Genomic DNA, 12,628 nt, shown 5'->3' with positions numbered 1-12,628 from the left:
ACATAGGTTTAGACTGGACAGTGGGAGAAATTTTTCATGGAAAGAGTGGTCAGGGATTGGAATGTGCTGCCCAGGGAGGTGGTGGAGTCCCCAGCCCTGGATGTGTTTAAAGGTGATTTGGATGTGGTGCTTGGGGATTTGGTTTAGGGGTGACCCTTGTAGAGTAGGGTTCTGGGCTGGACTTGGTGATCCTGAGGTTCTTTTCCACCCTGAATATTTCTGGGATTCTGTGACATTTGTATTCATTCCAGCCTCCTATTTTATTAAAACCCTGTAGCAGCCTGTGAGCTGGTTAGGTGATTTGGCTCTCTCCTCTAGAGAGATAATTAATCTCTCTGCACATTTATGTTGCTATCAGCTCTCTATGGATGCCATGTTGCTCCCTCCATAAAATGGGCTGTCAGGACTTTCCCTGCTAATTCCCCCACTGCAAATCCAGGCCTGCACAATGCAGAGCCATTTATCTCTGGACCCTGATCAATTTGATGTTAATGTTTGAACAGATCCATAAAATAATTGCATCACCTCACCTCTGCCCAGCCATGGGGCATTATAAAGCAAAGCTCTGCTGCCCAGCACAGCACCTTCTCTTGGCACAGGGGACACAGGGAGCCCTGCCACCATGAGCTTCACTGGGAAGTACGAGCTCCAGTCCCAGGAGAATTTTGAGCCTTTCATGAAAGCCCTTGGTAAGTGCCTGCATGTGCCCTGAGCCTGCATCTGCCATCTGCCTACATCTGCCTACATCTGACATCTGCCTGCATCTGCCTACATCTGCCTACATCTGCCTACATCTGCCTGCATCTGCCTACATCTGCCTGCATCTGCCATGTGCTGCTTTGCCTCCTGAGCTCCCAGTGCTCCCTGGCAGCCCAGCTCTGCTGCTGCTCTAGACTGAAAAGTTCTCCCAGTTTCCCTGCCTCTGTGCTATTGCAGTCCTTGGGGCTTTTTAAATGCATGTGCATGGAGATATGATCTCAAAACAGAGGAGAGAGCATCTCTGCCTGGTGGCTGGGGTTCAGGAGACCCTCGGTGAGATTTTGTGGCCTGCAGGGAACTGGTCCCAGCAGGCTGTGCAGCTGACAAGCAGTGACAAACAGTGACAAGCAGTGACAGCAGTGACAAATGGTGACAGCACAGACAGCAGTGACAGCAGACACAGCAGTGACAGCAGGAACAGCAGTGACAAACAGTGACATCAGGGAGAGCAGTGACAGTAGTGAAAGCAGTGACAAGAAGTCAAAAGCAGCGACAGCAGTGACAAGCAGTGACAGCAGTGACAAGCACTGACAGCAGTGACAGCAGTGACAAGAAGTGACGGCAGTGACAAGCAGTGACTGCAGTGAGAAGCAGCGACAGCAGAGACAGCAGAGACAGCAGTGACAAACAGTGACAGCAGTAACAGCACTGACAGCAGGGACAGCAGTGACAAACAGTGACAGCAGGGACAGCAGTGACATCAGTGACAGCATTGATAGCAGTGACAAGCAGTGACAGCAGTGACAAGCACTGACAGCAGTGACAGTAGTGACAGCAGTGACATCATTGATAGCAGTGACAAGCAGTGACAGCAGTGACAAGCACTGACAGAAGTGACAGTAGTGACAGCAGTGACAGCAGAGACAGCAGTGACAGCAGTGACAGCAGAGACAGCAGCAACAGCAGAGACAGCAGTGACAGCAGTGACAGCAGTGACAGCAGAGACAGCAGAGACAGCAGCGACAGCAGAGACAGCAGAGACAGCAGTGACAGCAGTGACAAGCAGTGACAGCAGAGACAGCAGAGACAGCAGTGACAGCAGTGACAGCAGTCACAGCAGCGACAGCACAGACAGCAGTGACAGCAGCGACAGCAGAGACAGCAGTGACAGCAGTGACAGCAGCGACAGCACAGACAGCAGTGAGAGCAGTGACAGCAGAGACAGCAGTGACAGCAACAGCAGTGACAAGCAGTGACAGCACTGACAGCGGCGACAGCAGAGACAGCAGTGACAGCAGTGACAGCAGTGACAGCAGCGACAGCACAGACAGCAGTGACAGCAGAGACAGCAGTGACAGCAACAGCAGTGACAAGCAGTGACAGCACTGACAGCAGCGACAGCAGAGACAGCAGCGACAGCAACAGCAGCAGCGACAGCAGTGACAGCAGAGATAGCAGCGACAGCAGTGACAAGCAGTGACAGCAGTGACAAGCAGTGACAGCAGTGATAACAGTGACAGCAGTGATAACAGTGACAGCAGTGACAGCAGAGACAGCAGTGACAGCAGTGACAAGCAGTGACAGCAGCGACAGCAGAGACAGCAGCGACAGTAGTGACAGCAGTAACAAGCAGTGACAGCAGTGACAGCAGTGACAAGCAGTGACAGCAGTGACAAGCAGTGACTGCAGCGACAGCAGTGACAGCAGTAACAAGCAGTGACAGCAGTGACAGCAGTGACAAGCAGTGACAGCAGCGACAGCAGAGACAGCAGCGACAGCAGTGACAGCAGTGACAGCAGTGACAGCAGTGACAAGCAGTGACAGCAGCGACAGCAGAGACAGCAGTGACAGCAGTTATAGCAGTTATAGCAGTGACAGCAGTGACAGCAGCGACAGCAGTAACAAGCAGTGACAAGCAGTGACAGCAGAGACAGCAGTGACAGCAGTGACAGCAGTGACAAGCAGTGACAGCAGTGACAAGCAGTGACTGCAGCGACAGCAGTGACAGCAGTAACAAGCAGTGACAGCAGTGACAGCAGTGACAAGCAGTGACAGCAGCGACAGCAGTGACAGCAGTGACAAGCAGTGACAGCAGCGACAGCAGAGAGAGCAGCGACAGCAGTGACAGCAGTGACAGCAGTGACAAGCAGTGACAGCAGCGACAGCAGAGACAGCAGTGACAGCAGTTATAGCAGTTATAGCAGTGACAGCAGTGACAGCAGCGACAGCAGCGACAGCAGTAACAAGCAGTGACAAGCAGTGACAGCAGAGACAGCAGTGACAGCAGTGACAGCAGTGACAAGCAGTGACAAGCAGTGACAGCAGTGACAGCAGCGACAGCAGTTATAGCAGCGACAGCAACAGCAGCAGCGACAGCAGTGACAGCAGAGATAGCAGCGACAGCAGTGACAGTAGCGACAGCAGTGACAAGCAGTGATAACAGTGACAGCAGTGACAGCAGTGACAAGCAGTGATAAGCAGTGACAAGCAGTGATAAGCAGTGACAGCAGTTACGGCAGTGACAGCAGTGACGGCAGTGACAGCAGTGACAGCAGTGACAAGCAGTGACGGCAGTGACAGCAGTGACAAGCACTGACAGCAGTGATAACAGTGACAGAGACAGCAGAGACAGCAGTGACAGCAGTGACAGCAGCGACAGCAGTGTCAGCAGCGACAGCAGTGACAGCAGAGACAGCAGCGACAGCAGAGACAGCAGAGACAGCAGTGACAGCAGTGACAGCAGTGACAGCAGCGACAGCACAGACAGCAGTGAGAGCAGCGACAGCAGAGACAGCAGTGACAGCGACAGCAGTGGCAGCAGTGACAGCAGTGACAGCAGCGACAGCAGTGACAGCAGTGACAGCAGCGACAGCAGAGACAGCAGTGACAGCAGTGCCAGCAGCGACAGCAGAGACAGCAGTGACAGCGACAGCAGTGACAAGCAGTGACAGCAACGACAGCAGAGACAGCAGCGACAGCAACGACAGCAGTGACAGCAGCGACAGCACAGACAGCAGTGACAGCAGCGACATCAGATACAGCAGTCACAGCAACAGCAGTGACAAGCAGTGACAGCAGTGACAGCAGCGACAGCAGAGACAGCAGCGACAGCAACAGCAGCAGCGACAGCAGTGACAGCAGAGATAGCAGCGACAGCAGTGACAGCAGCGACAGCACAGACAGCAGTGACAAGCAGTGACAGCAGCGACAGCAGAGACAGCAGCGACAGCAACGACAGCAGCGACAGCAGTGACAGCAGTGACAGCAGTGACAGCAGTGACAAGCAGTGACAGCGGTGACAGCAGTGACAGCAGTGACAGCGGTGACAAGCAGTGACAGCAGCGACAGCAGAGACAGCAGCGACAGCAGCGACAGCAGCGACAGCAGTGACAGCAGTGACAGCAACGACAGCAGCGACAGCAGTGACAGCAGTGACAGCAGTGACAGCGGTGACAGCGGTGACAGCAGTGACAAGCAGTGACAGCAGCGACAGCAGCGACAGCACTGACAGCAGTGACAGCAGTGACAGCAGTGACAAGCAGCGACAGCAGCGACAGCAGAGACAGCAGCGACAGCAGCGACAGCAGTAACAAGCAGTGACAAGCAGTGACAGCAGAGACAGCAGTGACAGCAGTGACAGCAGTGACAGCAGCGTCAGCAGAGACAGCAGCGACAGCAGTGACAGCAGAGATAGCAGAGACAGCAGCGACAGTAGCGACAGCAGTGACAAGCAGTGATAACAGTGACAGCAGTGACAGCAGTGACAAGCAGTGATAAGCAGTGACAAGCAGTGATAAGCAGTGACAGCCGTGACGGCAGTGACAGCAGTGACAGCAGTGACAAGCAGTGACAGCAGTGACAGCAGTGACAGCAGTGACAAGCACTGACAGCAGTGACAGCAGCGACAGCAGTGACACCAGAGACAGCAGTGACAGCATTGATAGCAGTGACAGCATTGATAGCAGTGACAAGCAGTGACAGCAGTGATAACAGTGACAGCAGTGACAGCAGTGACAGCAGAGACAGCAGTGACAGCAGTGACAAGCAGTGACAAGCAGTGACAGCAGTGACAGCAGTGACAGCAGTGACAAGCAGTGACAGCAGAGACAGCAGAGACAGCAGTGACAAACAGTGACATCAGGGAGAGCAGTGACAGCAGTGACAGCAGTGACAGCAGTGACAAGCAGTGACAAGCAGTGACAGCAGTGACAGCAGTGACAACAGTGACAGCAGTGACAAGCAGTTACAGCAGAGACAGCAGTGACAGCAGTGACAAGCAGTGACAAGCAGTGACAGCAGTGACAGCAGTGACAGCAGTTATAGCAGTGACAGCAGTGACAGCAGCGACAGCACAGACAGCAGTGACAGCAGAGACAGCAGTGACAGCGACAGCAGTTAGAAGCAGTGACAGCAGAGACAGCACAGACAGCAGTGACGGCAGTGACAGCAGTGACAGCAGCGACAGCAGCGACAGCAGAGACAGCAGAGACAGCAGCGACAGCAGCGATAGCAGCGACAGCAGTGACAGCAGTGACAGCAGCGACAGCAGTGACAAGCAGTGACAAGCAGTGACAGCAGAGACAGCAGCGACAGCAGTGACAGCAGTGACAAGCAGTGACAGCAGTGACAGCAGTGACAAGCAGTGACAGCAGCGACAGCAGAGACAGCAGTGACAACACTAACAGCAGTTACAGCAGTGACAGTAGTGACACCAGAGACAGCAGTGACAGCAGTGATAGCAGTGACAGCAGTGACAGCAGTGACAGCAGTGATAGCAGTGACAAGCAGTGAGAGCAGTGATAACAGTGACAGCAGTGACAGTAGTGACAGCAGTGATAGCAGTGACAGCAGAGACAGCAGTGACAGCCGAGACAGCAGTGACAGCCGAGACAGCAGTGACAGCCAAGACAGCAGTGACATCAGCGACAGCAGCGACAGCAGCGACAAGCAGTTACAGCAGTGACAGCAGTGACAGCAGAGACAGCAGCGACAGCAGTGACAGCAGTGTCAGTGACAGCAGTGACAGCAGTGACAAACAGTGACAGCAGGGACAGCAGTGACAGTAGTGACAGCAGTGACAAGCAGTGACAAGCAGTGACAAGCAGTGACAGCAGTGACAAGCATTGACAAGCAGTGACATCAGTGACAGCACTGACAGCAGTGACAAGCAGTGACAAGCAGTGACAGCAGTGAGAAGCTGTGACAAGCAGTGACAGCAGTGACAAGCAGTGACAGCAGTGACAAGCATTGACAAGCAGTGACAGCAGTGACAAGCAGTGACCTCAGTGACAGCAGTGACAGCAGTGACAAGCAGTTACAGCAGTGACAAGCAGTGACAAGCAGTGACAGCAGTGACAGCAGTGACGGCAGTGACAGCAGTGACAAGCAGTGACAGCAGCGACAGCAGTGACAGCAGAGACAGCAGTGACAGCAGTGAGAAGCAGCGAGAGCAGAGACAGCAGTGACAGCAGAGACAGCAGTGACAGCAGTGACAGCAGTGACAAGCAGTGACAAGCAGTGACAGCAGTGACAAGCACTGACAGCAGTGACAGCAGTGATGGCAGTGACAGCAGTGACAAGCAGTGACAAGCAGTGACAGCAGTGACAGCAGTGACGGCAGTGACAGCAGTGACAAGCAGTGACAGCAGCGACAGCAGTGACAGCAGAGACAGCAGTGACAGCAGTGAGAAGCAGCGACAGCAGAGACAGCAGTGACAGCAGAGACAGCAGTGACAAACAGTGACAGCAGGGAGAGCAGTGACAGCAGTGACAAGCAGTGACAACAGTGAGAGCAGCGACAAGCAGTGACAGCAGTGAGAGCAGTGACAACCAGCTGACATGCATGTGACAAGCCGTGGTAATTTTAGGCTGCACATTTAACATGTTCCACAGATCTTGAAAATTAAGTGGGAGAATGTGAGTAAATCACTTGGGTGTCCCAAGGAGAACAGTGATAGTTCTACCCAGTCCCACTGGGAGACATCTACTACAACCGTTAGTCTGCACAACTTCCTTTCTCTTTTTCATTTTACTCACTCTGGGAGGTAGGAACTTTGTGCTCCTGTTGGCTTCTGCTCACCTTGGCTGCAATGTTTTGGCTAAGTCTAACAAAAGGGCTCTCTGCTCTTTGGTCCCTTTGTGTCCAGGGGACAACGGGGAGCAGGGAGTGGAGAAGCTATCAGCTCCCCTGGTTTTTGGCCAGGGGGGTTCTTGTGCTGTTTATCAATTGCAAACCCCTGCAAATGTTTTGTACACATTCACTGCATGCTATTTTAGTTTTGCTTTGCTGCTCTGCTGCCAGCCTGATAGTGGCCCAAGGGAGATGGCTAGTTCCCGTGCAAAAGCCAGGGGGATAGCATTTCTTCTCCAGCCTCCCCAGCAGACTCAGGGCCATGTGGTCCTTGGGGAGCCATCAGTACTCTAAAGCTTTTCCACATGACAATAGAAACCCTCCCAGATGTGGGTCCCCAGATGCCACCACATTAATTTGGCATTACCAATGGCTCCACCTAACAACTCTTGTTCCTGGGCAGGACTTCCTGATGACATGATCGAGAAGGGCAAGGACCTCAAGAGCACCTCAGAGATTGTGCAGGATGGGAAAAAGTTCAAGGTCACTGTGACCACTGGCCCCATGGTGATATCAAACGAGTTCACCATTGGGGAGGAGTGTGAGTTAACAATACCAACAGGAGATAAAGTCAAGGTGAGTCCCCAGCTCCTCCTCTGCCATGGCTGGGGAGGCTCAAGGATATTAAGTTTCCTTTCCAGCCACTGCCTCTGCACTTGAGCACAGGGAGGGACCAGAGCAGAGGTATTAAAGCTGACAGAGGGAAGAGCCCTGGGCAGTCTCTCACAGTTTGCATGCAGGACTTGATGTGATGGGAAGGGGCAAACTGCTGAGACCAAGTCTGCAGGCGTGGCAGCCACTGCCCTGCTCCCTGCAGGCCCTCAGTCCTCTCAGGAACACTTCCTGGAAAGGAGAGTCCATTCTGGAGTCACCTTCCCAGGAGCCCAGGGCTCTGAAGTTCCCCAACCAGCACTTCTGCAGCTTGGCATTTCTACAGCTACATAGCCAGGTAGCACAAGGCCAGAGGCCAGAGTCTTCAGAGCCCATGTGGGGATGGGGGATGGAGATGCTTTGGTAAACTTTCGTGACAGCAAAAGGTCTGAAAGCTTTGAGGTGGGAAATGGTTGACTTTCTGTCCTGTTGCAGTATTGAACATCTCCCACCCAAGTTTTGCTAACTCAGAGGCAGTGCAGGACAGGTAGCCACTCAGTCACAAACCAACACATCTCTCCTTCAATCCCAGCAGCTGGCAGCCTCTCTGCCAGCCTTTTCCACTGCTGCTGTTTCCACTGGGGGAGATGATCTGGTGAGGTGAGGATTTGTCACCCTTGAGACTGGGTCATCTCCTGTTCCTGGACATTAGCTTCCAATGGGTCAGAAAATGCCAGGACAACAGCACCAGCAGCAGCAAACATTGCCTAGAGGCCTGCCTTGGGAGAAGTTGCCCCTGCAGGGACCTTGGTGAGCAGGAAGGATGATCAAAGAAATGCTCCAGTGAGCCCCAGCAGCTCAGTCACCATTTCCAGCATCACTGAAATCCCTAAGCAGAAGCTGTGGGGAGTTTTGCCCTCTGTAAATCCGCAGCTGCAGGGCAGAGGAACATGTCTGAGAGATGGACAGACAGAGGAACAGACAGGGGCCTTGCTGGGGGTCCTGCAGTCCTCTCCTTGGAGGCATGCAGCTGCTCCTGGTCTGGCTGCTGCATCAGGGCAGTTCAGAGGGACCAGCAGTGGCAGGGGGAAGAGCCTTCCTTCTTCTCCCCCAAAATTCATGTGTGGCTGTGATGCCCAGGGATGCCAAGGATCTGGCATCTAACAGTGTGGGAGCAGTGAGTGAGTCTGAATGGGAAGGAGAGAAGGAGGTACAGTGGCAAAGTCACAGCCCTGCAGAAGTCAAAGGAAGCATCCCCACCCTTGCTGTGCTGTAGCCAGGACCAGCACAACCTTCCCTCCTCAGCCTCCCAGCAAAGGCAGAGTCACCAGAGGAGCAGCTTGCTCCAGAGCGCTTCCAGGGGCAATGGTAGCAACTCAGTACAGAAGAGAAAGGACACAGTCTAGGGGCTGAGATGTTCTCCAGCAATAACAGCAGTGCCTCTGTCCTCTCCCACCAGGCTGTTGTTCAGATGGAGGGGAACAACAAACTGGTGGCAACCATGACAGGGATGAAGTACATCAACGAACTCAACGGAGACATCCTCACCAGTGTAAGTGGAGAAGAGAAGAGCATGGGGGAGTGGTGCAGTGACCAGTGGTGCATTGATTTGCATGTCAGACCCTGTCCAGGCAGAGTCTGGAGCCAAGCAGCATTTGTCTTTCAGGTATTCACCAAGGGTGACCTCACCTACAAGAGGATCATGAAGAGAATCTAGAAGCCCTGCACACAGCATCCACCTCTCTGTGTGAAATGTGTCTATTAAAGTCACCTTTGTGCTAAAGGCCTCCTCCTTGCCATCAGCTTCTTCCCCCTTGCTCCAAGGAGATGCAAGGCTGGGTACGTTCATGCAAGCCCAGCTAGAGCCTGGGCAATGAGCTGAGCCAGAGCTGTGCTGCTGTTGGGAAATGGAGCTGGGCTAGGCTGCAGCCTTGCAGCCATTGAGTCACCTTCTGGGATGTGCTCCATGCTGCTGAGCACTCTTCCAGATGCTCCTTCCTCCCTGGGGACCGATGCCAGCATCCTGCCAGGGATGTGCCAGTGGTCATGCAGCCACAGCTGCCCTGGCTGGGTGGCTGCAGTGGGCAGGGGAAGGGCTCTGTTCCCAAGAGCTTTGTTCATGGCCAAAATGAGCACAGGGCAGGGCTAAAGGATGCTTTAGGTGGGGCTGAAGGTAGCCTCAGTGATCCTGCCTGGAAAGCTGCCTTGGGAAAGGCAGCAGCATGGGGGGAGTTCAGGTGTCTCAGCCATCATCTTCACCCTCACACCTCTACAACAGGCTCCAGCCCCACAGGCTCTGACCACTCCATCCCCATCACCTCCCCATCCCTTCTCACCAGCAGGAGGGCCTAGACAGTCCTTAGGTGCCCTGTGTGTGTTCCCCCCCAGACCATGGCTGGTAACTGCCTGAGCTGGGTCTGCACAGCTCCCCCAGGGTGAAGGACAGGTTGTGTCTCCTGGCAGGAGATGGGCACTGGCTGCTCACAGTGTAGATACAGAAGGAGCACCAAAGTCATCTCCCACGCAGTTGCTTGCTGCTGAAGGCTGTGTGCAGATGTGGCTTTCTGCTGCACAAAGGAGAGGAAACTTCTCTTCGCTGCCTTTTCCAAGCCCTGTGCTGGGATGACAACTGGGAATGATCACTGGCAGAAGGGTCCATGGCTGGTGTGAGGCACCTAGCAGGGATGATGGCCTTACAACTGCTCAAAGCTGATGAGGATGTTAGGAAAACCAGACGAGGCCTTTCCCACCTCCTTCTGCAACCCCAGCACATGCCACCAGTTTGTCCTCAGGTGCAGCTCTCCCCTGACTCCTCTCTCCTCTGGGGAGGCTCTCCTCTGACAGGTCAGCATTGATCCTCTTGCTGAGAACTTACCAATGCGGATTGCCACAGCAGATGGGCACCTCAAGGACAAACCAGAGGGCTGAGCTCAACAGCACCTACAGAGGAGATGCTGGGCTACAGTGAACTCAGATCTGCAGAAACATGGAAGCCAATAGAAGGCATCTCCATGGAGAAACTACCAAAGTTTCCTTCCATACTTGTCAATTCCAGAATCCTTTGCAAGTGTCCCTAGCTGTTTTGTAGCCTTGTCACCTACTACTAAAGCAGGAGCCCCTGTGGCATAGCAGCTTCCCAACCAACTCATTATTGGTTCAGTTTCTCCTCTGAGATAATCTTTTCTTACATGCCTGATTTCCTGCCTGGGTGCGTTAGCTGACTGTATATCATCCTTATCATCATTCTCATTTTCATCATCCTCATCTTCTTCATCCTGCTGTCTCTTAGACATCAGCATCTTCCCTGATAGAAGCCTCTGTTAGATCACCTTAAGTTCAGAATCACCTTGGTTCCTGATCTCTAAGAATTTTTACCCTGTTTTGTATCTTCATCATCTATTGGTGGCTTCACTAATTCAGCAAGATCTTTAAAACAAACTTTCTTTTCCTCCTCATCTCTTTGATCACTCTCTCCTTTCTCACCTTTCTTACCTTTCTTGGCTTGACTTCTTGTCTGCATTTGAGCAGAAGTACCCTCAGACATACCCTCCAAGGGGTCATCTAAGACCTGTTTGTTCGTCTTTTCCTTTGCTTTGCATGGAGGTGGGTTTGGAGCTAGATCAGAAGGATCCTTTTCCACAGAGGCAACCAGGTTTACAGACACTGCTGCTGCTTGGAACAGCACAGCTGGTTTGGCAGAAGCAGTTGGCATAGCAGAGCATCACCAGCTGCTCATTGGGTCCCCGATGCTGCCAGTGCTGGATTCACTTCTATTCCAGGCACTGTGGGCAGAAGTCTCCATGCCTTGGTAATGGTCATGGCCGCTGGAGTTGCCACCCCCGCTGCCATTGCCGCCGCTTGGGCAGGGTCTGCCGGCAAAGCTACCGGGACCGCTGCCTTCACAGGTGCAGCCAGGCTGGCCACCGCTGCCAGGCACAGCCAAGCTGGGAGCAGGGCTTGCGGGCACAGCCGGGCTGCCGTGGTGTCTGATCTGGTTCAAAGCAGTTTTCTCATTAACTCATGTCTGCCAGCTACTACCTGGCACTGCTTCAGCTTCTCCTACCTCCACCTCTTCCTCACTACTAGAACCACCTGCATTAGACCCAGATCTGTTATGTCTCCTTCTCTCTTTAGAGACAGCGCAATCAGCTGCACGTCTCTCTCGGCATGATGCTATTAACAGACCTATCATTACCACCACAAATAGCAAATTTAGGCATAATGAACAGACCATCTTGAAAGTCAAATCACCAAGATAACTCTCACTTACAGGCACTCTAAATTCAAGAAACTCAGAAGGAACACTCACAGTCTCCTCAAGGCCAAACCGGTGGGCTTAGCTCAACAGTACCTACAAAGTAGATGCTGGGCTACAGTGAACTCAGATCTGCAGAAACATCAGCAAAATCTCTGAGAAAAGGCAAAGAGGAAAATTCTACTTCTGTTTTCTTGCTCTTCTGCTGAGGAGCAGGTAGAGAAGTCTTAAATAAACCTTCTCTTCATCTCCTGGCTGCCACCAAACGTCTGGAGCAGACCAGCTGGACTTGAAGATAGACAGACTGCAAAGGCCTGGTTCTATCTAGACCTCCAAGCACTGTCTTGTGATGTTTTCTTAGCTCTGTGTGCTGTCCACTGGCAGCTTGCCCATGGACCTTCCCTTTTTTGCTCAGTGCAAAACTGGTTGAGCCCCTGCCCAAGCTGAGAGGCAGGTGCTGAAGGACAACCCAGCCCCCAGCTCACCCGGGGGGTGAGCAAAGGTGAATTTTCCTCCCTGGAAACCACTTGTGCATGCAGAGCAATCCACACAACCAGAGCAACTGGCCTCTGGCACAGACTCCTCACATCCTTCTGCTGCCATCACTGCAGCCATTTGCTGGGTTGTAGCTAAGGAGTCTCCTTCACTGATTGATTTATCCTCATGGAGGAATTCCACCAAGTGCCACTTGCAGCATTAGCTGCAGAAGCATTTTGCAGCATCAGAAACACAACCCCTGGCTCTTGCTCAGACTCCACTCCCACAGGCATATCTGACTCTTTTTGGAATCAGCTTCCCAGTCCTACCATTCCTTGTTCATCACCCATGAACATCACTGTGAAGAAACAATGGCAGCATGAGCAAGTGATGGGGATACAAAAAAACACTCAGGGAAGAATCAGTTAAAATGTAACTGAGACTTCAGGGTCAGGACTGGTGTAGAGAGAAAGAGT

At 53.0% G+C, this 12,628-nt stretch overlaps 1 protein-coding gene across 1 annotated transcript; it reads left to right on the top strand.

Annotated features, from left to right (window-relative positions):
- The first annotated feature begins 622 nt into the window (after nt 1–622).
- Nucleotides 623–9,137, top strand: LOC128974848 (fatty acid-binding protein, liver-like). The gene is made up of 4 exons (XM_054391589.1): nt 623–689; nt 7,233–7,405; nt 8,880–8,972; nt 9,087–9,137. The coding sequence occupies exons 1-4, from the start codon at nt 623–625 to the stop codon at nt 9,135–9,137; spliced, it is 384 nt and encodes a 127-aa protein (XP_054247564.1).
- The last annotated feature ends 3,491 nt before the right edge of the window (nt 9,138–12,628 follow it).

Source organism: Indicator indicator, chromosome 23, assembly GCF_027791375.1.
Source record: "Indicator indicator isolate 239-I01 chromosome 23, UM_Iind_1.1, whole genome shotgun sequence".
Classification (NCBI taxonomy): domain Eukaryota; kingdom Metazoa; phylum Chordata; class Aves; order Piciformes; family Indicatoridae; genus Indicator; species Indicator indicator.
Note: the sequence above shows the minus strand (reverse complement) of the source record. Positions and strands in the feature narration are given on the sequence as shown.

Bases quoted from the DNA above. Each gene is read 5' to 3' on its own strand.
- LOC128974848 (XM_054391589.1), top strand. From the start codon at position 623: ATGAGCTTCACTGGGAAGTACGAGCTCCAGTCCCAGGAGAATTTTGAG. The intron at 690-7,232 runs GTAAGTGCCTGC...GTTCCTGGGCAG, and splicing joins GCCTTTCATGAAAGCCCTTG to GACTTCCTGATGACATGATC. The intron at 8,973-9,086 runs GTAAGTGGAGAA...TTTGTCTTTCAG, and splicing joins ACGGAGACATCCTCACCAGT to GTATTCACCAAGGGTGACCT.